This window comes from Choristoneura fumiferana, chromosome 4 (assembly GCF_025370935.1).
Source record: "Choristoneura fumiferana chromosome 4, NRCan_CFum_1, whole genome shotgun sequence".
Lineage (NCBI taxonomy): Eukaryota > Metazoa > Arthropoda > Insecta > Lepidoptera > Tortricidae > Choristoneura > Choristoneura fumiferana.
In genome coordinates, this window is record NC_133475.1 from 5,231,225 (window position 1) to 5,256,922 (window position 25,698).

Here is a 25,698-nt window from a genome sequence, read left to right on the forward strand (position 1 = left end):
CGCGATTGTACAGAAGTGAAAAATATACGAGAAGTTCCGTAAGTTTTTTTCCCAACGATAAGCTCATGCTTAGGCTGCGTTTGCACCAGAGATATGAGAGGATGCGTTTGTGATACAATAGAAAAACGCTTCATTTACCTGTCCTCGCTCAGCGCAGCTCTAGATAGTGGAAACGGTTCGGCGGAGCGAGGACAGGTATACGAAGCGTTTCCATTAGTTGATGACAAACACATTCTCCTCGCCACGCATCCGCGCACAATGTGGAAACGCCGCCTTGGTTGTACGGTCAAGGAGTTTATTTCATTGGCCACCATGGAAACATTTGACAGTAAACGTCATAGTGACATCGCATTAATTAACAAGGAAAATCGTAATGACTTTTCCTTTGAAAAGGTTCCATGGTGGCCCATTAATTAACCCTTAATAAGGCAGAGGCGATTTAGCGACCACTTGCATTGAGTTGGAAACTGAACCTTATTGCTTTCATAATACGTCACAATTTCCATTGTAATTATTGAAAAAACGACTAGCTTTAAAAATATTCTTTGTCAGGTATGTATTCGATAGCTGCTTTTGATTCTGTGGTAGTATGCTCCAATAAACATGGGGCCTTATAAAGGGTTAAATTCCTTGACTGTATATTTGTTATTTAACCCTTTTCCAGGCATAGTGTATAAGGCAGTTGTCTCACCGCCGGCGAGGAAACGATTGGCTATCGACTATTTTCTCGCTCAAGAAACCAACAAAAGATATAAGATCCTGTGTGAGTAAAAGAGACATGTATATTAATAGTTGATCGCTGGCGGTTTACAGTGCCAGCGAGAACTCGCTTTACATCTTTTGTCGCAGCGACAAGAGCTATAAAACTCGCTGAGCTATAAAACTAGCTCAGCGCTGTTAGCTTGGCGGCCGCCCGGCTCGAGCGAGTGGAGCGAGTAATCGCCCGTCGTGCTCGAACACTCGCTTTTCACTGCTCGCCCACTCGTTTCTAGTTACTCGCTCTGCTCGCTTCTCGCTCATCGTCGGCGGTGGGACAAGTGCCTAAATGCGACCACATAAACGTACGCAAATATTCGACCTTTCTAAAGCGGCGCTTACGATTACACAGAGTCTTTCACCTAACGCGGTCGCCGATCTTGTTTCAAACTACTGGTCAACGGACGTCGTCTTCACTACCGTGTTCTTTACACTTTTGCGGTTGCCGCATGCAGCATGCGGCTAGCGACTTATTGTAATTGCCTCTTAAATTTACAATATGGTACAGTCAATGACTTCATGAGCCCACCATGGAACCATTTTACAGTAAACGTCATAGTGACATTGCATTAATTGACAAGGAAATTCGTAATGTAATGACTTTTCCTTTAAAAAGGTATAAAGGTATGATTCAAATCTAAATTCGCGGGGCCAGAAAAAGGGTTAAGTACCTATACAAAAATCACTCGTAAAATACTTAAACGTTTATTCAATGTCCAAAAACTTAATAGTGCTATCATAGTTTCTTATATTTCACCTTACGTTTTAAACATTTCGCGTCCACGTTATTGGACAAATCCTCATCCAGCGAGTTTTTTCGCTTTAAAGCACTGATATTTTCTAATGATTGAGTTTGCTTCAACGGCAACAGTCCCACAGCGTACGGAATATCATCATCCAATGTCGTATTCCCATCATTAGCGGTTTCATTGTTAAGTTCATTTTCTTTGTCGGATAAGTCACTTTCTTTTTTAGATTCCCATTCTGGCTTGGTTACAGCTGTTAAATCAATAACAGAATCCGGGTACTCAGATTCAACCGGCAGAGGGTCATCATGATTTTCATTGATTGCAGACTCGTCGTCTACATGATTGTTAACAGGTGCCTCGTGTGAAGTCATGTCTATGTTTTCGTCCCATTGTAAACCACTTGAAGTGATGCTTGTCGCAACGTCGTTTTGTTTCTGAATGTTTTCTGCAGCCAGCTCTTTATCGTTAGTGGTTTCATTGTCAAACGCATCACCAACATTCAAAGCATCTACGTCAAAATCTTCTACGTTAGAGTTGCACTTTTCACTCTCATTCACAGAACAATCGTTATTTGGTACCATGCTCATATTCTCTTCAATTTTCATTAAATCGTGTATTATTTGATCTCTTTCTGGGCACGTTTTCTCTAATTGATTTCCATTGTTGTAGGAGTCATTTTCTTGATTTTGTTTTGGAGTCGACATTAAGCAATCCAAAGTGTCTTCTTTGAAGTCACTGGTTTGAGGAAGTTGGAGGCCAAAATCATAACAATCTTCATTTCTTCTTAGATCTTCAGGGTTTAGATTATATTGTTGGCTGATATTCTCGTCTAAATGGGAGTTTTTACCATCCAGCAGGGACATACCAAAATTAGTATCCAGAGAAGTGCTTGTTGGACAAAGTTGTTCCATCACTCTCGAGTCATTGAGATGTTGTTCTTGATAATATTTTTTAACGTCATCACTCATTGATTTAGTGAAAAACTGCATGTCACCGTCGATGCAAGAAAAGTCATTTGCATTATCATTATCTATCGAGTTGTTATTGTTTTGCATACGAGGATCAAGAATGACATAATTTTGCTGCTCAGCAAAAGATTCCAAATTGTCTGGCAGAATAGCATTAAGACTATTTATTGCGTCTTCGTGGTTGCTAAATTGTGCTTCTTTATCATACTCGTTGGTGGAGCTATAGTTCTTGTTTCCAACAAGCAATTCACCTCTTCCTATTGATTTGGACAAATCATCTATGCTTTTGATTTCACTCGGATCGGCGACCTTTTCTATGATGTTAGGTTGTTCGATAACTTCATACTGTATCTCGCTGCTCTGCACCATGTCAAGCAGAACTTGTTCGTTGACATTGATATAGGAGCCGTCTCCGGATTCGAAGAGGATAGGTAAGTCAGTAGGCAGCCCGGCGCTTTTTAAAGCATCGACGTATTGCGACATGGCGTTGCTTATGCTGCTGTTAGAATCATTAACTGAGCTGGTGGTGGTAGTATTGGCGTAGCTTGCCGCAATGCCCTCTGGTCTTATAGGGTGTTCTTTTGAGTAAGAGATAGCGGAGTCCATTACATTGGAAGAGACGGTTTGGTCCATGTACATGAGGTCGCTGTCCACGCCCATATAGTTGTGTGTAGTAGAAGATTCAGGGCCGCAAATACTGTTCACTGCTTGTGATAACGTAACCCTGTCCATATAATCCTGGAAAACAAAAACCACACATTAACACAATACTTAAATTTTGCTCTGAAATTGCAGTATAACGAGCGAATGTACATTAAGGGGCTGTTTCACCACCATTTAATTTTATTTGACGGATAAATGTGAAGCCGTCTCCGTCTATTCGAACAAAACAAACAGAGACGGTATCACCTTTATCCATCAAATAAAATTAATCAAAGGATGGGAAACAGGGGGGTTAATCTACGAAAGAAATGTGTATGGAAACCATGTATCGTGATGGTAAAACTGATGGTGAAACATAAGTACCTACCCAAGGATACAAATAAACGGTTGTTGACCACATTATTTTGCTTGTCATTTTTACTAAAGCGGTTAAGAATTACCTGCATGTGCCTGGTCTGCAGATGCTTGAGCTGGTGTATCGCTTTGCGCGAGTCCTGTTCCCGCCGCAGCAGCGCCCGCTCCGCCGCGCGCCCCAGAGGGCCTGCTCCTTCCCATCCACCGGTCCGCTACGAAATAATGCTATCTTAAAATTCTAGGGCAGAAAGGATGAAAGTATCTATCTCTTTTCGCCTTGTAAAGGGTTAACCTGATGGGTGACTGTTACCGTAGCATATAGGTAGTGCCACGAGAGTTGAAGTGAATGATTACACACACAGCTACAACATGTCGTGTAATGACAGGAGGATTTTGACATTTACTCAATCATTTAATTAATTATTTTGTGCCATCAGTTCTTTTTGTAGCTGTATGTGTAATCAATCATTCACTTCAACTCTCGTGGCACTTTCTATACCCATCTATCTAAGAAATTCAGTAAGGTAGGTATTTTTCATCTCTCCTGTTCGGAAAGTTTAATTTTAATGGGTAGATAACCGGTTGGAAAATTGCGTTTTCATCTCTAGGGTGGAAAGTATTTATTTTTTATTTTTTCGGTTAGCCATTGAGTCGAAGATAATTCGATCACCAAAATAATAGATCTGTCACCTAATAAATAGATCAGTTCCTTAATTCGATGCTTCTACCTATTCTACTGAGGCAGGTCTGGTTAGGTACAGTCACCAGCATTAATATCTGCCACAGCGGAGCGTGCAAAAATATCTGACACGTCCTTCCGGCCCTATAAATAGAGTCGTAATAGTATCAGATATTTATGCACGCTTGTTGTGTCAGATATTGGTGCTGGTGACTGTATGACGACAAGCGAAGCGAGGAGGAGTGATAGGTAGAAGTGTGACCCTCAGTGCGCGAGCCAAGCGAGCGGAGCGGGCGTGCCGCGGCAGCGGCCGGCGAAGTGCCAGAACCGAACATTTTTTGCTAATACTTGTATGATGAATATAAATGTTTGTAGTAGGTACTTGAGTTGGATGTTTGTATGTATTTAAGTATATATGTATGTATGTCTACCCGTTGTTTAGCACCCATAGAACAAACTTTGCTTAGTTTTTGGAGCTGGGTCAATTGGTGTTATTTGTGAGAAGATGTTATTATTATTTCGTTCATAGTATATCATTATCGTCAAATTTCAGTTCAATTATTTGATTATCAATATTATTTTCCAGTTTTAATTCCATTTTAGGAAACCATTTCTATATTGTTTGGTGATTCAGTTTTAGTGACACATCTATTATTTTGGAACCCAATATTATTATTTGATGATCAATATTATTTCCGAGTAATTTTAAATAATATTTAGGTAACAGTTTTAATATTATTTGGTGATTCAATTTAGGAGACAGATCTACTATTTTAGGAACAAATATTAATTATTAGGTCGCCGAAAACGCATTTATTAGGTGAGCAATAAAATCATACCCATATTTTATTAGATACAGTCGAACAAATTGAATTATCACCCAGGGTGGAACGTGGTTGACCTGTTTTGGCTATTTTGGGTATTATTTCAAAATTCTTAAAATTCTTTATTCAATGAACAATTAGTACTTTATATAGTACGCGAGAACCCAGGAGGATAGACATAACTAACTAGTAATAGGTAAATATGGTGGTCTTACTGTAGGACGGCCACGCCTCGGCTTAATGGCGCGCGGAGTATCGCCGTAGTCCATACCACTGGCCGCGTTGCTTCCGTTCTCAATGTCGAACGGTATACGAACCACCATGTCCTGCCAAAAGCACTTACATTAGAGGTTAGCTAAAATTATCTCAGTTGTAACGTGACACGCGCGACCCTTACAGAATTGGTCATGAAAAGACACTGAGTAACACAACGTGACTCAGTTGCATAATTAAACGTAGCAAGTCGATCGAAGTCCTTGTACCTTATTAGGACGACCCAGGCTGTCCACTGGCTGTCCAGCACTTGGTGAAGGTGTAGCAAGCAATTTCGGGTCACTGCTATCCTAAAGAACATACAAAGGCTAAGTATAGAAAAAAATAATTAAGAAGGTACTTAACGAAACAAAATAAATACTAGTTAGTTACGCGACATGGATCATAAATTGTTCTTAGGTACGATTAATTAAAGGCTGTCCACGATAAAACCGGGACATGCATGATCTGGTGTATCTTTGTAATGAATGCTAATTTTCAAGCAGCACCTTTTTGTAATAGTTAATATAATAAAAATACAATGATAATAAAATTTTAGAGCGTCTGTGAGTTTTAGCTTTATGTGTTTCACTGTGCCTAAATTGCTTTAGTACCTACAGCGTTTTTTGATAATCTTCACTCGTTTCCAACTGCAATGCCTCAAAATTATACTTTTATTTTCACAAGCTGTTTTACACACATCAGGATATCATCTTTCCAGAAAAAATCACGATGTAACTGTTTTCTAGTTGGGGAAGTCGGGAAAACTTTCTAATTAATCCAAGCACCAAAAGTACTTTTTATATGGGAGGCATTTTTCTGTCAAAAAGGCAAATTCGCCAAAGTTAAAACACTCCAAAACTACCTCAATCCTGAAGTCAATTCGAAAAATGTTAGCTATTGTGAAAAGACAATGCATTGAGCTATAAAGTGGAATGTCCAATTTAAAAAACATTTATTTTTTACTCAAAAAACTTAGTAAAGACCGTCAGAAGACGTACAAAATAATTTAGGCACAGTAAAATATACAGGGTGTCCCAGAAACCAACGACAAACCGTTGAGAGCTGATAGAGCAGCTCAAAAGCTATCGATTTAACCCCCATGTATGTTCAGCGATTTTTAGTTGTTTCCCCTTTGTCATTTTCCCTTATGTCCATGTTACGAAAAATGCTCAAGTTTATGCATTATTTCAAAATTTTTTAGTAGTGCATTACATACTCGTAATTAGAATCATTATGAGCTAATGAAGTTTTTAAACCCATTTGCAATTATTTTTTTGGGGTCAACTTTTTAGTAATCACATAAAATTTCTTCATACTAGGTGAAAAGTAAAACACCGCAAACACAAGTATGGAGAAACCAATTTATGTGATTACTAAAAAAGTTAACCCCAAAAAAAGAATTGCAAATAGGTTTAAAAACTTCATTCGCATCGAAAAATTGTCTCCCCTAATGGTTTTAAAAGACCTATCCAACGACGATACCCCACACTATAGTGTTGATGAGACAAGAAAAATCACCTTCACTTTACGTCTATGGGAGGTACCCTAAAAAAAATGTTTTTTTTTTATTGTATCAAAAATACAGCTTTCTAGCATTGATAGTCCCTGAGCAAAGCCGCGGACGGACAGTCAGACAGACAGACAGACATGGCGAAACTATAAGGAACTATCCGGAACCCTAAAAAAATGATAAAAACTTCGATTAAAATGATCAATATCTCCAAAACAACTACAAATCGCTGAACATACATGGGGGTTAAATCGATAGCCTTTGAGCTGCTCTATCAGCTTTCAACGGTTTGTCGTTGGTTTCTGGGACACCCAGTATAAAGCTAAAACTCACAGAGACGCCCTAACTTTTTATTATGATTATATTTTTATTATGTAGTTTCATAATCACTAAGTAATCACTTAAAAAAGTGATGCTTGAAAATTTGCATTCATTACAAAGATACTTACACCAGATCACGCATGCCCCGATTTTATCGTGAACAGTCTTTATTTGGATCACTACCATGTCGGGAAGAAGCTCTATGCTTTTAAAGATGACGAATAAAGATCCTTCGGTTCGAAATACCTGCGTATGTAAGTCTATAAGAGACTGGGGTGGGCGGTTTATTACAACAGGCGGAGTGAAGACCGGAAGTTCACCTGTAACAAGACCCTAGTGAAAATTCTCTCCTTATTTATATAATTTAATTTAATACTTACCGAATTCTAAAATCATCGAATCTGTAGGTATTAGGTACTTACTGTGATTGTTTATGCCGAGACCTTCTTTGGTAACTTTCGAAAGACCTTTGATCTTAAGGAATTGTGCCGCCGATACAAGTTCATCCAAATTTTCCTCCAAACATTGAGTTTTTCCGCAGTACATGAACTCAACCAGTGATTTCAAAACACTAAATCTCATTTTTAATATTATTAGCGGCTCACCACTCTGCTTTTGTAAAACTTCCTGGTGAAAAAGAATGTAATCTGCAGGTAGGCACAACTGGTATTTGAAGAGCAGATACTTGTTAGCTATTGATTAACTGTATAAAAGTATTAGATACCTGAAAATATGCACTACTGGCCGCAAGAACTGCTTTATGAACACGCAAAGTGTGTGAGCTACACATTAGTGTCATGTCCACTAATGATTGCATTTGCAGTAATTTTCCAAATCTGGACATTAAATGCTCTGAATAATCTTCATAATGGAGACTGTATCGTATTGGCGCCATACCAGGAAGGTATCATTAAATTTTACTTTTCAATGCGACCGATAATATAATTAGTTTTATTTGTACAGTAGTACCTATAGTAGTCAAGTCATTCAATTTTGACAAGATACTAACAAATGAAAATCGAATAGAAATAAATTCAAAAAAGATTTATAAATTGCAGCCAGTATCTTAAATGTAGTTAAATTAATAGTAAAGAGGTGATGATATCCGGCGACGTACACTGAGAGATTGAAGTGCGATTTATTTTATAAATCTATGAGGCTGTGCCTGTGTGCGCCTTTCATATTTTTTAATAGTTTTTTTTTATTGATTATTTTCTTTCAGCTTCATTTTTTTAAGACTAAATTTAGATTAAACTTAAGTCCGATATGCAAGTTGGATTCAAAAAATATTATTACGGTAGATAGAGTGAGGTAGCAATAAATAACTCACTTGGCGACTTTGGCCGTATTTGTAGAGCGGGTATTAGAAAGAATCAGGGTGGCGATATCAAGTCTATGCTCTATGATAAAGATAAAACATCTCGTGAACATTCAACTGGCTCATATTAATAACGCTGTGAAAGGTGAATTAGTTGCCACATACGGATAATTAAATTTCCATATAACGAATCAGTGATAACGAAGAAGAAAAGTAGGTACCTCTTCCCAATCGACAGGTTGGTTTCTGGATGAAATGAAAGGTAAAAAAATTTCGGATTCTTTTAATACTTTAAAAAATGCAGAAAGAAATAGTAAATAGTTAAAAAATGAATTTATTACAAATTTGTATTTATAATCCATAATATATAAAAGGAAATCACTGCAAAACATATTTTAATCCGCTGGTATGTAACATAAATCAATGAAAAACTATCACAGACTACTTTGCTACATGCTAAATATTAACTTTAGCATCAGACCTTAGTACCAGTTCATTAAAATGTGACGAGTTAATTTAAGTAATAATTCAGTTTAACAATACATGCAAGTAAAAAAAGACTTTTATTTTGCTTTCAGTTTGGAATGTAAAGTAGGAATGCAATGATTTGTTCATAAGGCACTTGGAACAAATACAGCGAGATCATGGTCAGATGTGATTATTAATATTTATCATCGTAAAATTTAAACTTTTTCTGTACAGTTAGTAAAAATTATAAATGTAAATGGCGAAAACCCATTTTTAGATACTTAGACATTTTTGAAACTCTACTAATAGATAATTTTTATAAACAAGAAAACCATTAAATAGTTCCATACAATATAATCACATTTATCATTTATAAAACGCACAATAAACACGTACTTAGTCGATTGTAAGGAAGAACATCAATAGAGCTAAGAGTTAAAACAGAAATATAACGACAGGAGTCGAACGTATTCTAATAGAACCCATGTGGACCATGTGAATACATTACACCATATTACAACATCCACATTATCCACACAAGAAAAGTATTAAGAAATACAAATTTGTAACACTTCCAATACTTTTAGTATCGTCTTAGAAATCCATTTCTACACAATAGTTTTTACTTTTTACCCTTACCTCCCTACGTCGAAGCTCATAACGCTGGGCCTTGGCCGCAAAGCTTTCGCGCTTTATTGCACGATGCGCAAAAATACCGGAACACATTCTGTTTAATATCTGAGATAGAAAGTAAAATTGTGCACTCTCGTGGTTCTTAAAATTCATTTGTGGCAAAATATTATTTTCATTTCAATTTGTAATTCTTTGGATCTCCTTTCAGACCAAGCTACCTGAGAAATCGCCAGATTTTGGCGGACCTAAAAATAAACAATAATATACTGTACTTAATATTATCTATAGAGAATAATTAATTATGTTTTATTTGATACGCGCTACTATATTTTCGTACTAATACGTTGAATTAGTTAAATGAGATTCCATCCCAGATATTGCAGAACATAAACGATGAACATAAATTACAGCCATGAGTTCACTTAGGAATAACTAGTTATGATTATGGCCTTAAAATTGTTATTTGTCTGTTAGTTCGTGTTAAATCCAATATTAATAAAAAAATAATGTTCTTATCAATAAAACATTTAATTTAATGTATATTATTAGAATTTGGACGTCGAGTTTGCGTAGGATTCTAGGTGGATCCACAAAAAAAACCATTACTTAACTAAATTTAGTGAGATGAGAGTAGTAGAATAAGGCTTTTTAATATAAATAAATACTTTTGGTGACAGGGGATTGAATGAATACGGCTTAAAATAACGTTATAAACAAGCTTGTAAATCGACTTGTAAACGAGAAATTGGAGACAGAAAGTGCAAAAATCTTTAATTAAACTGTTTAGCAGCGATCGCCAGAACGTCGTACCTACCTGAATGGACAATAAAGAATCCTACATAAATTAACGTATAATTTCTAGGTACTTATTTACAATACATTAAACCGTATTAAGGGGACCTGAATAGCTTAACAATCTATTTTCATTTACTGTAAAATGATAGATTGACTCATTAATTGACAGCTGCCTAAATTAAATGCAAATCGCATAAGAAGAAAACTAGCCGCCATTAAGGGGAATAATAATAAGAAGAAAACTATCATTGTACTTAGACCAGTTAACATTTTATGGGAGGTTCCTTCTACAAAATAATTCCTCATATGCAAGTAAATCACAAAATTAAATTATGTAAAGTATTATAAAATATCAATGAAATCATCGTATATGAACACTTTACATAAGTATGAGTATTTTTTTACAATACATAGCATGTAGAAAAAATAGAGATTCATTCTTAGAGATCGTTCAGTGAAACGAGACCATGTTTAGTCTACATAATAATGGCTACGTTTACGTAACTCAGCGCCATAGTAAAGATGTCGACGAATGTATTGAAAGAATGAATACATTCGAGTTTAGGTTTCACAAGTTTACAAAACTCTCTTGTACTTCAAAGTAATAATAAGTATGTCAACCTTATTTACTACGTGTACTTTAACAAGGAGACTAAGCGATGGTCCGTTTCAGTGGCAGGTTACGTAAGTCTAATATTAAAAGCAAATTACAATATTTACACGGGCTGGCGACAGTTACACCTAGCGAATATCTAATATACACATCGATTATTTGTTCATTGGCTTTTAAAAATAACTTTGCCACACCACACCATACCGTTACCGCTCACCGGTAACGAGTCAATTGTCAATAATTTTTAAGAACTCCTCAGGCGAGATGTGTCCGTCATCTGCGGGCGCGCCCGCGGCGTCGGGGACGGTGTGCTTGAGCTCGCCGAAGGTGTAGGCGGCGCGCTGCTTGTGGCGCGAGCCGCCGGCGCCACGCGCGGCCGGGCCCGCCGGCAGCGACGCCTCGCAGTCCAGGCTGGCGCGCTTATTCCAGCAGAACTGCGGCCGCGGCTCTGCGCCCGCCGACATCGGCATCGCCAGCTGCACGCGCGCGCCGCACAGCTCGGCCGCGCTCAGCTGCCGCTTCAGCTTGTCTTTGCCCACGACGAGTTGGAACCCGCGGTACGCGTCGCCCGCCTGCGCTCGGCCGAGCTCGTTCTCGCTCATCTGCCGCTTCAGCTTGGAGACGCCGACCGGGCTGGAGCGCGTCGGTCTATCGACCAGACTGTTCTGACGCGAGGTGCGGTCGCGGCGGCTGCTGCCGGAGGAGCTGGAGGTGTTGGTGTGCGTGTCGATGGTGTTGTACACGTGGTCGAGGTGCGGGGCGGGGCGCGCGGCGGCCGGCCGGCGCGGCATGCTGTCGGTGCGCGGCATGCTGCCGGTGCGCGGCATGCCGGGGCGCGGCGCCGACGCCTCGTGCGCCACGTTCTCGTACACGTGCGCGCCCTCGCACTCCTCCTGACTGATCAGGTTCTGGCGGCTCTCCGTGGTCTCCTTTCGCTGACCGAAAGAGTTACTCTTTTTGTGCCCGTTTCGACTCTTCGACTCCAGAACGTTGTTTACTAGTTTGCAGTCGCTGGCGCTTCTGGGGAGGAGGTTCGCGTACCCGTGAATGGTTTCTTGCTTCGGTGATCTGTCTACCGGTTTGGGACAAGTCGGAGCGGAGTTACTGTCGACGTCTTTTTTCGTGGAACTGGAATGTCGCAAATGCTTATTTTGGGATGGAACGGGTTTGGCGTGGTCCACGTTGGCAGTCATTTGAGGTATTGTCTCCTGGCGTTTCCTGTCCAAGTCGGGCTTGGAAGATTTGTCCAGAACGACCTTGGTTTTATCGCTCTTACAGATCTTTACACTAAATCTGAATGGAGGTTTGAAAACAACTTGCAATCGCGCCTTCTCCCCGGACAGAAGATTGGTAGCGCTCTTGGACGGCCGCGTTTTTCTCGTGCCTTTCTGTATTTGTCGGTGCGTTCGTTCCGTGAGACCCAGCGGTATTGACTTAGATTTAGGAATAGCCGTCGGTTGGGGGGAACTCAAAAGCCACTTCTGGACTTTCGTTAAAGCCTCAGTATCTTTAGTGGGAGTGGATGGATGTTTCTGCATTGAACTATAATCTATAGTTTCCTTTTTGATCTTCGATTTGCGTTTCTTTATCTTTCCTTTATGTTTTGATAGAAGAACATGCTTTGGAGATTTTCCTTCTGCATTAGTTACTACTACGGTATTTTCTTTCGTAACTTTGGCTGCTTCTTCTGTTTTTGCTGAATGACTAGGCTTCTGAAAAAAAAAAAGAATAGGTAAATGTTTTGTGAAGTAAATAATAGATGAGTATTAAGTATCGCGTCGCTTATTAAATGAATCTTGGTACATCAATTAGTTATAAAAGCGCCGACTTACTCTCTTTTTACCGGCGCTGTGTGCCGGAGACGCCTTATCTCCTTGCTTATTTTTATGATCCCTTTTATTACGGTAAGCTTTTGTGCGCAGCGCAACTTTCTTCTTAAGAGGAAGTTTAGATCTGGAAATGAAAGAAACGTAAATTATGGTGATTTAACACATATGAAAATTTAATAAAATTTTAGTATTTGGTAGGTACATTACATACTTAATTTAAGAAAAATACTAGTAAATGAAAAACTACCTGACAGCCGTGTGTACGATCAGTCCCTGATCGGCGGCATCTGGTAAACGGACGGTTTCGGTTGTGGACGAGTGGATGATAGTTACTGACTTCAGTTTCTTTCCGTGGCGGCCCAGGAAGCGCGTACTGGCCACCTGGAATAATATGAGCGTAGTTATTAGAAAATGATACCGACGAATGGCACACAAAACCAGGTGTGGTCGTAGCCTAAGATTTTTCTATTACAAGTGTCTCCAAAACACGCATTGCTGATGTGGGTGCCAAGACTGCCAGGCTGAAATGAAACTGGGCAGGCCACGTCAGCCGTATGGAACCCAATAGGTGGGCTAAAATAGCCACAGACTGGATACCACAAAACGGACTTCGGCGGCTTGGCAGACCCAGGCGTCGATGGCGGGACGATCTGGACGCCTTTCTTCGCAGTTGGTCAGAGATCGCCCAAGAACGGGTAGAGTGGAGGACATGGGGGGAGGCCTTTGTCCAGCAGTGGGACACCTCTACAGGCTTCTAAATAAATAATAATAAATAAATAAGTGTAAGATTTTGAGTACGTTCAGTTCCGTTTGAAGAAAAAATGACTATGATAGTGGGCGGAGGGTCACTACCCTTGGACCGTCACTGTACATAAATAGCTGACGTTGGTGCGTAGTTTGTTGGACCACAATATAATTTCTAATATAATAATAGAATAGGTACATAGTCACCTAGAACAACTACATATACTGTGTTTAGCTTACTTATTAGAATGACCAGTATGACGTAAAACTAGCGATAATAAAAAGGCGTGATTTTTTTATGCTATTTTCTAATTTCTTAAAGTCAAGGTTTCTAGCGTAATACCACGTCTCATCGAACACACCAAACCTCTAGCAAGTTACTGTTAGCAAGAAAGTTGTTTGTTGCTAACATGTTACCTCGGTGATGCGACACTAAAACTTATTATCTTCGAGTTCAATCGCTGCATCTAGGATGCTGCAACATCGCTAAAGGAAAATAAAATTATGTTAACTTAATAAGGAGATTGTATGTCCGTATATGTTACGCGTAAATGCAATATTTATTTAGACAAGTTTCGTAGTTACTTACTTACAGACTTTTTAATATTAACCGTAAGTAGTCAGTTCAGTTAGGGATATAAACTATACTTACCAGAATCGAATTATGGATTTACGATGGTATTTAGTGGGTATTTAACGAATAACCTAGAATTTATCTAGTATACAAAATTATAATCATACATAATATAAAGAATTCGTCCCAAACAAGCGCAGCACATTATTTTTTGAATAAGGAGTCAGCACATTACTTACGTGCTAGGTACCTATATTATATACTATTTTGATCTCTATAAAAAGTAAAAAAAAACTGTTGTTTTAGAATTGGAAGCCTTGAAAACGGTTTTCTAAATATTTGCAAGATTTATGTGGCGTTCATTTTATTTTTAGTCTGTATTATTTATGCTAAGGAGTATCGATAGCACTGTCTGTAGGAACCGTTTTATACCCCAGACAGATTGCAGTACAATCTCCACCAGCCAAAGCACCAGTCGCACCATTAAAATTAAACTGAAACAATTCGAAATATTCACATTTCCAAAATAAACTTTAAATAAAACACAATATGGTTGAATTTTAAAATGAGAAAATTTCGAATTATTTCAGTTTCATTTTAAAGGTGAGCAGTGTGCAATCATTGCACACTGCACTAGTGCTGCTGTTAGGCACTGCTTGGAAATGAAGCATATTGAAGACAGGGCTTACCAGCAGTGCGATGACGGCAAGCAGTATGAGCACGACGGCGTACCAGTGCCGCAGCACCCAGCGCTTGAACCCGGCGAGGCTCTCGTCGGAAAGCAGCAGCTTTCGGAGCGTGGCCAGCGGACCCGACGGGTCCACCTCGCGGCAGCGTTGGAACACGTCGCAATAGCTGGAACGAACACCGTGAAACCATCAAATAAGTATACGCAATGCGGTCTGAGGACACTCATGAGTTTTGGTGAACGAGGCAGCTGCTCCTCGAGAGGAAGGCATACGAGTAATTAGTTGGTAAATTTGATGAAAATGTACAAACCAATGTTCCGGAGACTCTAGAACTGTGAAGTGCAAGCATGATATAAGTAAATCCCCCCAATACTGTTGTAACATTAATTTCTTCGATATATTTTATTCAGAATGATTTGGAAAAGCAACCCTAACCATTATTAGTGAGATTTCCCAGTAAATCCCTACTATATATGGTATATAGGTAGTTTGAACCCCAAGGATCAACATAGGATACCTTTTATTCCGGTAGAGGGCGCCACCGCACGATAACCTAGATCCACCCAGACATAAGCGGGCATAAGCTAGTTTAATATAAAATGAATATTTCAGTTGTGAAGGTTTGATCTCAATGACGTCTCCAGTACAAACCAGTATTTTCAAATAATATACCCTCTTTTTCGCAATTTTCATACTTGATTACAGACAACTGCTCTCTCCTAGAGTCTTAGAAACGATAAGAGAGGTATATAATATCGAACTGCGTATGTATGACATCTCCCACTCACCCATTGTAATCATTGCACGGTGTGCCCGGCTTGGCGTACATATCGGGCACGTCGAAGGGCGGCGAGTTCCACTGGAAGGAGGAGATGCAAGCAGCGCCCGGCTTGCGGCAGCACAGCTCGCACGCGGCGCGGGGGTCGTCCTTGCGGGCCGCGCACTGGCACGACTCCAGCCCATACGCCAGGCAGATGGAGCCCGTGCACTCCTGAAACGGACGAATTAATGAGTCATGAGTCAGTGAGACAAACTACAAAGACTGGTGTCGTAACGTAATTCCCACCGGGTTGCCTAAGTTTTTTACATGACGTCAGTGATGAGAGGTATGGCAAACATTGTGATTGTGTACACTTACCTGTGATTTGAATTAAATACTTCTGAACTGAATAATAAGTTTTCTAGATTTAAAATAGTACTTAGTAGCTAATTTGTTAAATATCCTGAGTGCCATCGCATATACGAGTATGCATGCTTTTTGACAGAAAAACAGTTTTTGATAGCTTCAAACTGATTCCCTCGTTCTGTCGCACTGGTCGTGAGCAACTTTAATCTAAGTATGAGTGTTTCGAAATTAATGTGCGAAATTATCATACTTAAACATTTTCAGTGCATAAAAACACCGCGAGAAAAACTATCATGCGAAGCAAATTAATGGTGTATATGAAATCCACACTGGGCACTGGAGCCGCGGCGAACTACACCCTAAGCCCACATATTATTATTATTTATTAAACAATCTGAGAGGAGGCCTGTGTCGGTGTCTATAGGTCGGAGATGAAATATACTAACCCCCATATAGCAGACGAGCTCCTTGTCGCAGCGCGTCCGGTTGGGCTTGTGTCGCGAGGCGGGGCAGGCGGCGCGCTTGCCGTCGCAGTGCGCTGCGTCGCGACACCCGTTGTCGGAGCGACATTTGTCGCCGAACTTCAGCGCACACTGCGCCGTGCAACATGGACCCTGCAGCAAACAACTAAAACTTTAATTTCTGCTAATTAACTCAAGTTCCCTGGTACCTATGGGTCGTGGTTGGTTCAATAGGTATCCATTGCGGCACAGGGAGACGATGAAGAGGGGGATTGTTAAGTTGGTTTAGGTTTAGGTTAGTTTTGTTATTTTTCGGGGTAATAGGTAACGTATTTGATAATGCAGGTTAAACTATCCGTGACATATCCATCATCCAACCATCTCTATATTTAACCAAACATCTATAAGAAGGAAAGAAAGGAAGAAAAACATTTATGTATAACACATTCATGATCAGGCTATAAAATACAAACAAAAATAAATTGATGCTCTTATAAAAAAGTCCCAGCTCAACATATCGCTGACTGAAAACCAGCACCGGTCTTCCTCCAGGTCACAAAACAAACACAAATACTTAGTTAATAAAAAGAGTCAATAAATGTGATTCTCCAGCTAATTGATGATAGTATTTGCCTGTGTAGTAACCTAGTAACTGACCTGACTGGGGCTGCAAACGCTGTGCGGGGTGAGTGTGCAAGGCTTGTAGTTGGGCCGCGCGGCCTGCGGGTGGCAGCACTTGTCTGTGCACTCCGAGGTCCAGCCGCAATCGCACTCTTCACCCTCCTCGACGACGCCGTTGCCACAAATCGCTGGTTGAGGCTCTGTGGAGGAAATCGTTTCAGAAACTGCTAAATGCGAAATGCAACTGAAAGTCAACATAATATACTCAGCGGCACAAGATTTGGCCAACTTTACATAGAAACTTACCTATTATCAGTGCCTATTATCGCATGGTAACGGCGGGGCAGGGGGTGCTATAGTGAAAAGCACAAGACCGGTCTGAGTGGAGAGCCTTGGGGGAGGCCTATGTCCAGCAGTGGACGTCTTTCGGCTGACATGATGATGATGATGATGATTATCGCATACATTTGAGGACCAGATTTTTGCCGCTCAGTATAGGTATAATGTAATGTTCGTTTTATTGATAGAAAGCTAGCCCTAAAGCACTATCATTGGCGTGCAGAAATTATCACGTAGGTAACTTCAATTTCGCACGCAGATAGGTACTCCTTCTCGTGTTTCAGAGGTCTCAAGTTTCAAGTCAGTCTAACGTCGCGTAGTATCATGAAACCAAGCCTAGCTCAAAACGTAAGGGCTCAACTGAAATGATAACCAATATGAGTACTTACCTACTTAACACGCCATATTAAATTAACATTCGCTACTTATCTAAAATTACGCACAATTTTAAATGTTTACCTATACGGCGGCATGAGGCACAAGTGAAAATTTATTTATCGTGAATAAAAAACCCTTGTTCTTACGTTAAGAAATGGCCTCGTGACAAAAACTCATTTTAGATAGCGAAATGTGTTTCAATTACCAGCATCAAATATTGAAATTATGAATCGCGATGTAATTAATTTCGACGTACCCGTGAAGCATCCCTTTGGCGAGCGCGCTTTATTGTTGAGCACGGGGTCTATCGCCCGGAGCGAGCAAGGGGAGAACTTGTTGTTGTTCTTTCTGTCGCCACTGGTAGCTCGCGCGAACATTATGTAGTTTCCGTCCTCGCCGAACGGGGTGCACACTTCGGGATCATGCTGGAATGAAACTGACGTTAGGATTGTAGTTTGTTTGTTGTGCGGCGACTTTGCACGGTACGGGTATGTACCTACCTACTACTACGGTAGTTATAGATAGGTAGTGCCACTAGAATTGAAGACACAAAGACATGTCGTGTAATGACAATTTAAATAATTAATTAATTAATAATGATAATTATTAATGTTCCCGCAATGAAATATAAATTGGTTAGAAAATTTAATTTCTTATAAAAATATTGCATGCCTAATGTAGGTAGAACATAAAAGCACATCCTGATTCGCGAATAACTGTATAATTTGTATCACTCTGTTCTGGCAATAAATGACTTTGACTTTGACAGCAGGATTTTGACATTTAAGGGCTGTTTCACCACCCATTGATTAGTGTTAACTGACGGTTAAATGTGATGCCGTCTCTATTTGTTTTGTTCGAATAGACGGAGACGGCATCACATTAAACCGTCAGTTAACACTAATCAATGAGTGGTGAAACAGCCCCTTACTCTTCATTTCATTAATTCTCCTTTTGTTCAATCAGTTCTTTTTGTAGCTGTGTGTGTGTGTGTGTAATCATTAACTTCAATTCTACTAGGTACCTATATCTACTGGTATACCACGAAGAGACAAAAAATATGTTAAGAAAGTTCTATTTTTTGCGTAGGTCAGCACCACTTCAGGGTCAGTCTTGCTCACGTCTCCCGAATAGGTAGGTACAGCTTTTCAGGCCGTCTTGATTCCTGGACAGAGCGTTTCCAAAGCGCGCTTCCTTCGCTCAAGGTGTACCAGATGTAGACGCTGGCGTTACTTACAGGCGAGCCGAAGTTGTGACCTATCTCGTGCGCGAGCGTCACGTGCGACACGGCCGGCGGCACGTGCTTGCCGTAGTTGAGTAGAGTCACGATGCCCGTGTTGAGGGACTTCATGCTGCCGCGGTAATGCTGCAGAATAAAATGCACTATAAATACGCTCTTCAAATGCAGCATTTCGTCACTACTTTGAAAAAACAATACGTCAAAAGTTCATAAAGTTCATTCAGAAAATTTATCATTTTTTAGGTAGACTATTTAAAAGAAGTGACGATGTTAGGATGGAGTCACATTTGTATAATTTTAGCATCGTTTCAACGCCATGTAGCACCGAGGAGCAGTGGCGGGCGTAGGGTAGATTGGCACCCCGGCCGGTTTTGTATTGAGCACATCGGTGTGTTTTTGTGTCCAAATTAAAGATTATGATATGGACAATATTAGGTACATAGATACTTCTCACGTTTATGAAGTCTGTTAAAAATGTGATCAGTGTTTCGATGGAGGCAAACCAGATTTTTGATGGCCTGGGGCTCTATATAAATCGACTTCAATAAAAAAAAGTTTTTTTTAGGAATCTCGTCTATTATATTTTTATTAAATTAATTATTATTATTACTATAAATAGGTAACATATTGTTTCATTATGTAACTTTAGATCGGACTACTCGTAATAAATGAAAAAATAATTACCCCATTTTTTTCGCAGACGCCGCCTGCGTTCTTGAGGTCGCCTGTCCACGCCAAGCCCAGAGTCCCCATTTCAAAGTCTCGATACGTAAACATGTATGCTAAGCAGAAAGCGTCGTAATCTTCCTCTGTGAATATAAACAATTAATAAAACCTTATTTATTGGACCATTCATTTTTCATCAATCTAAAAGTTTTAAAGAAAGAAAGAAAAGAAAGAAAGAAACTTAGAAATTGTAAACAAGTCGATAAACTTTCTTTAACATAAGGAATGTGTTCAGTACCTGAGAAAAGTTCCAAGTATTTCTCAACTCCGTAGTTGTTAGGAAACCTGTAGGCAGGATCTTTCAAAGCGTCTAGTGTATGAACTTTTATCCTTTTGATCATAAACGTGATGTTGTCTGGCTTGCCGTCCTGGTTGAAATCTGAAATATCAAATATGTAAATTAGGTATCAAATGCGTACTTATAGCTTTATAATATGAAGTAGAAAGATAAAACAGTTTCGTACCTGTGACTTTGTAAATGGCGTTGACTTTCTGCACGTGCCGAGTCATCACTTCGATGCAGGCCTCCTCCGAGCCGTATCTCTGATAGAACATGTGGTCGGCTTGCAGATAGACTAGGCACGTAGTCTTCCTGGGGTCGACGGTGGCACGCTTGTTGACGTGCCGTCCATCGTCGCTGGCATTCGCCGACAGCACGGTGTACCCGATAGGCTCCTTCTTAACAATATCCTTACTTACTGTGACGACCCCCGCTTTCGTCTTTATCACTTCGACGTGCGTCTTTGGTTTCGGTCTCGATTCTTCAGAATCGAGTCGGACCTTAGTTATGAGGTTACTCTTATCGACTTTAATTTTCGGTTTTCTCGTACTTAATTTATCGATAGAATCGTTACTAGTATAAGGAACGTCTAAGTCTAATGGTAATTCGGGATTCATCTTAGGTTCATCGTCTTGCATTTCATCTTCCGGAAGCCATCGTTTTTTGCGCTTGTTGATTTCTTTTGTTAAGTCTTCGGTGTAGTTATTGAGGGGGGAGTTTTCTAGGTTCTGCAGGTTTGTGAAGTTAAATAGTTCCGCTTGGCTTCCTTGTGTTCGTTTGAGGTGTAGTTGGTGCGAAGCGCAGAGCGTTGGCTGGTTGTCGCGGGGCTGGTCGACGTCGGAGCGGCGGTAGACGACGCTGTGCATAGTGGGGTGCGAGGCGTCGTACCGCGACAGAGGTTCCACGTAGTACTCCTCGGTGGACGTCCAGATAGTGCCGTCGAATAGACCCTCTGCCGTGATAACACCGTACACCTCCGATGACTCGTCATCTGAAATTCATAGAAATGAGATAGATTATAAACACCTATGCACACCGTTTCAACAATACAAAAAAAAAAAAATTCTTTCATATCAATTATAACTCTTAGTTTCAAATTTGAAAGAACGAAGTGAAACGTTATTTTTGTTTATAGCTTAATAAAGTGGTGGAACGCGTGCACTATTTCGAAAAAAGCCTTTGAAACAGAAACAGGCCGGGGACGATCGGGACACTAACAAATGGTGAGCGATATTTTATGAGAATAAATGTGAGGTGCAAAGAGCTTCGGGACTTGAATGAATAAAATCACAGCCTGCAGTCGCAGTTGCCCAGTTGCGGGCGATAGAAACCGCTCATAAATAACCGTAATTACTACTCCACCTTATCCTCTATTTCCCCCTTCATTCATTTTCTGATAAAAGGAAAAAATCAACCAAATGTAAAACAAGCTTCCTTGAAAGCTTTTGTAAGAAGCAGGATTTCTAAGATGCGGTTTTAATGAGGTTTAATGTCTTCATGGATTTTCGGCTCGGAGTGGGAACATCAAAAGCCTCGCCAAAACGGTTGGCTGGATCCAGATTAAAATAAACGAGTTCTGGAAATGGACATACGCAATTTGAACAGAACATTCTTCGAGCCTCTTCTCAAAGGGTTCGCCTACCATTGACAACAAGCATGCTCATATTAAAATACATATAAGTAACGCAAATGCGGGCTCTTTTATATTACGATTAAAGTTAATCGCGTTGTGTATCTGTACATGCTCTATATTTAAACGAGGAATGGTTGTGGCCTTCCTGAGCGCCGGAAAGCGTTTATACCTAAAGTAACCAGTAAGAAACTTTAAGAAGCATTTACCCAATTAAACTTTGGAATTAATTTCATCAAAATTAACTTTGTCTCTCAGATGCCATGGGTCTCGGCATATAATTCTGTTTTATTAAGTTAGTCACAGGCTGTTGTAGTTTCCTGCGATCGTGTTTAATTGGTAATTTTGGCAATCAGGAAAATTTTTAATAAATAACTGACTTCAAATCGAGTAGGTACGAATACGATATATGAAACAATTTAATGCTATACTTAATTGGTATCGGAGACGTCTCTTAGTGCCATAAGAAGATTAATTTTCAATATGATGGCATTACTATTCTGGAATAATGAAATAGGTACCATTTTAATAGCTTTAACAATTTATTCAGTGATTACAAGTTTCCACAATTTTACACACCACAATTTGTCACACTAAACTCTAATAAAAATTAACATTTTAAAGGTTAATATACTGAAAGGCAAATGTACCTGTGCAGTAATAGGTAATTTTCTATGTAGTTTTAGGCCAAATTTTTGCCGCTGAGTATATTTTTCAAACGGATCCGTAAATCAAAAATGACCTTAGCAAACGTATACTCGTAGGTAATGGTTTTTATAGATCTTATCCAACCATACCCTACAAAGTGTTTACCCGAGAAAAAAAAAGTCACCTCTTGTTGTAATTAATTACCTACTTGTAATCAACTCAGTCAAAGGCAACCAAATAGGTACTGTTAGGGGAGATAGCTAGGTAATGTAACCGTAAATTTTATTTTAAGATTTCGTCCGCGTGGTTAATATCTTAATGCAAAATTATACAGCTTTCTTGTACTAACAGTTTAAGGTAAAACGCGGAGGAATCCTTACATAATTAGGTCTTAAATCTCGTACCTACCTTATTTAGCCCATTCGGCAAAGCTTCGTGGCCTAACCACGGCACTCTAGCTCTATTATGCTATGATTTAATAAAATACTATTATTCTGTTTTTAGTATTTGTTGTTATAGCGGCAACAGAAATATATAATCTGTGAAAATTTCAACTTTCTAGCTATCACGGTTCAGGAGATGCAGCCTGATGACAGACAGACGGACGGACGGACGGACAGCGAAGTCTTAGTAATAGGGTCCTGTTTTTAGGGTTCCGTAGCCAAATGGCAGAAAACGGAACCCTTATTGATTCGTCATGTCTGAATGTCTGTCTGTCTGTCCGTCCGTCTGTCACAGCCACTTTTTTCCGAAACTATAAGAACTATACTGTTGAAACTTGGTAAGTAGATATATTCTGTGAACCGCATTAAGATTTTCATACAAAAATAGAAAAAAAACAATATATTTTGGGGGTTCCCCGCATACTTAGAACTGAAACTCAATAACTTTTTTCCATCAAACCCATACGTGTGGGGTACCTATGGATAGGTCTTCAAAAATGATATTGAGGTTTCCAATACCATTTTTCTAAACTGAATAGTTTGCGCGAGAGACACTTCCAAAGTGATAAAATGTTGGCCCCCCTTCCCCCCTGTAACTTCTAAAATAAGAAAATGATAAAAAAAAATATGATGTACATTACCATGCAAACTTGCAAACTTCCACCGAAAATTGGTTTGAACGAGATCTAGTAAGTAGTTTTTTTAATACGTCATAAATCGTTAAGTAAAGGAAACTTTTGTTACTTGCTGCTACGGAACCCTTCATGAGCGAGTCCGACTCGCACTTGGCCGCTTTTTACCCTTTGGGTACGGAATTCTAAAAACGGATCAACGAATAATAATAAATTTATGTAGGTATTTAGGTATTTTTTAAAACCATACAATTTAAAGTTAAAATTTATAAATTAAGATCACAATCCGATCATAATCAAAAAGTATTCAGAGCCCTTAAATAATACAAGGCGATCGACCTCCATAACAAATTAGCAAATGCAGATGATGCAGATGAACACATCGACTACTAACTACGATTGAATTTTTAACCTATTTTTTTACATACCTATTTAATTAAAAGAAAACCAGGACATGGAACACGGATCCGGTTAAAGAAACAATTTAATTTCCGAGGCAGTCGTTCAATTTATGAAACGCTCAAATAAAGAGTAATTGGAAATTGAAATAAAGGGACTTAACGAATGGATCGTCAGTTACATTATAATTAACTATACTAAAGCTAAAAGGTACTTAACAATGACATTTTATTGAGAAAATTAATAGGTACGTAGCCCTAAATATTTTTTATGATAAAATTGTATTCCATTGAATTATACCGGTCTTGGGCGTTCAAAGCAAAAACAAGGCTCTTAAAGCATTGTAAAATAAGAGTCCGCAATAATAATAGCGAGACGATTTAATTTTTTTTTTAGTAAAATACGATTTTCTGAATTAAATCATGCAAAATAATATTGTTTCATTAAAATCAATTTAACGTTTTTGGCTCTATTGAACTCGAGGTGACATACCTACGTCATACACCATACCATTAAATATAAATAAATAATAAATACAAATATAAATACAGTTAGTTAAGCTATCTTAGGTTAGTTCTTTTTTATGTATGTAAACTCATAATTATCCTGCTTTATATTTTCTTTCTTTAAATAAATATATTATTATATTCCAAAAAAAAAAAATATAAATATCAATATCACGGGACAATTCACACCAATTGACCTAGTCCCAAAGTAAGCTTAACCATTACCAAGAAAAAATACCTCTAATGTCCTTGGTGATATTGTATTTGTAAAATATAAAAGGTGATGTCTTGAAGGCATCTATCTAATACGCGAACGGTTAAAGACACATGATAGAAAAAGATTTGTTTCACACTCGCATAATGCACTCTGCAGTATGCGGTCTGATTAAAGCGTACGAAGCCTGCATCTTGTGTGAAAGAACTTCACGATCCAATTTTGTTACACTTGGCCGGAAGGTTTGTCTTCTACTCTACAGCGTGTATTTTTGATACTACCTCAAACTTTAAGGGTAGTTAGTGAAGGCCTTAATAATCACACTTTATTGTGTTTTATTAAAAAAAAGACTTATTAATTTCCTTACAAAATTAATTAGCACGCAATGTAGCACTACATGAAACTGCTTTGTTTCTATTCAAAACAGCTGTCACAGAACGTTTCTCTCTCGTATCAAATTATTGTACGCATTACATTGCTGCTCGGAAATATTTCAAAATTAATGTATATCTATGGCGACAAAAATTTAAGGCATGTTAATGGCACCCCATGAAGAGTGTCACTGCACCTTATTCCACAGAAACTAGGACCTTACGAGACAGACTGACATTTCGGAAAGGTAACCTTTTATTCCAGATGATTTACGTGTAATGGCAAAAGCAATTACAGGAAAGCAAAGACACCGATAATACCTTGCATTCATAAGGTAAAATTGATTGCATTCAGCGCGTCCTGAGTAAAATTATCTATGTAACATGCGCGGCTAATTACCTCCGCGGGCTTTGTACTTAAATTAAAAGAAAAATTGCAAATTAATTCAGACTAGCAATTTAAACCCTAACTAGCTTACTCGTTATAGTTCCCCTGCTAAAACTAGCGTTAAAGAACAATGGATGCTCACTAACTATCCTCAGGATGTACTTTAGCCACTCTGTGAAATAATTACGTTGCACGAGTAAGTAGGTCCAGAAAAACTTAACATCAAAGTAGGGTTTGTTTTAAGGATACATGTGATGTGGAAATATTTAACCACGTCTTTGAGATAGAACACGGCTCTTTTTTTTTAATTTGCATGGAGCTTTCTTTATCTAAACCATATTTTAGGTTTTGATAAAATGCTACCAAAACATACAAGTTCATTGCACTTACATTAATCAGACGATTGGAGATTTAATTATATTACACAGTTTCAAAGGTAATGCTTTCATTAATCAATCCATTTAGTTTAAGGTTCGCCGTAGTTAACTGAACTCATTTGAATATCTCATGCCCATAGTGGGATAGTTTATGAGTGAAGGTTCACATTGCAATAG

General features: G+C 39.0%; 2 protein-coding genes across 2 annotated transcripts in view; both read right to left on the bottom strand.

Moving 5' to 3' along the window:
* Positions 1–1,445: 1,445 nt before the first annotated feature.
* Positions 1,446–8,071, bottom strand: LOC141427316 (uncharacterized). The gene is made up of 7 exons (XM_074086649.1): positions 7,804–8,071; positions 7,502–7,706; positions 7,326–7,399; positions 5,476–5,556; positions 5,209–5,319; positions 3,577–3,702; positions 1,446–3,211 (listed from the first exon to the last, which is right to left on the bottom strand). Exons 1-7 carry the CDS (start codon positions 7,972–7,974, stop codon positions 1,493–1,495), a joined length of 2,487 nt encoding a protein of 828 aa, XP_073942750.1. The 5' UTR covers positions 7,975–8,071; the 3' UTR covers positions 1,446–1,492.
* A 595-nt stretch (positions 8,072–8,666) lies between these two features.
* The window catches only part of LOC141427314 (uncharacterized), a 293,055-nt gene continuing 276,023 nt past the window's right edge, over positions 8,667–25,698 (bottom strand). The window contains exons 4-15 of the mRNA XM_074086646.1: positions 20,098–20,904; positions 19,872–20,012; positions 19,592–19,716; positions 18,905–19,033; positions 17,924–18,092; positions 16,987–17,150; positions 16,315–16,482; positions 15,531–15,733; positions 14,743–14,908; positions 12,983–13,116; positions 12,739–12,859; positions 8,667–12,618 (exon numbers count right to left, since the gene is read on the bottom strand). Of these exons, the coding sequence (XP_073942747.1) occupies positions 11,134–12,618; positions 12,739–12,859; positions 12,983–13,116; positions 14,743–14,908; positions 15,531–15,733; positions 16,315–16,482; positions 16,987–17,150; positions 17,924–18,092; positions 18,905–19,033; positions 19,592–19,716; positions 19,872–20,012; positions 20,098–20,904 (3,812 nt within the window). The 3' untranslated portion in view covers positions 8,667–11,133. The remainder of the gene's footprint in view (positions 12,619–12,738; positions 12,860–12,982; positions 13,117–14,742; positions 14,909–15,530; positions 15,734–16,314; positions 16,483–16,986; positions 17,151–17,923; positions 18,093–18,904; positions 19,034–19,591; positions 19,717–19,871; positions 20,013–20,097; positions 20,905–25,698) is intronic.

What these genes read in the sequence shown, in the direction of transcription:
- LOC141427316 (XM_074086649.1), bottom strand. Translation starts at nt 7,974, where the DNA reads ATGGCGCCAATACGATACAGTCTCCATTATGAAGATTATTCAGAGCAT. An exon ending in TTATAGACTTACATACGCAG is followed by an intron (nt 5,557 to 7,325) that starts GTATTTCGAACC and finishes TATGTTCTTTAG; the next exon opens with GATAGCAGTGACCCGAAATT. An exon ending in TGCAGACCAGGCACATGCAG is followed by an intron (nt 3,212 to 3,576) that starts GTAATTCTTAAC and finishes TTTGTTTTCCAG; the next exon opens with GATTATATGGACAGGGTTAC.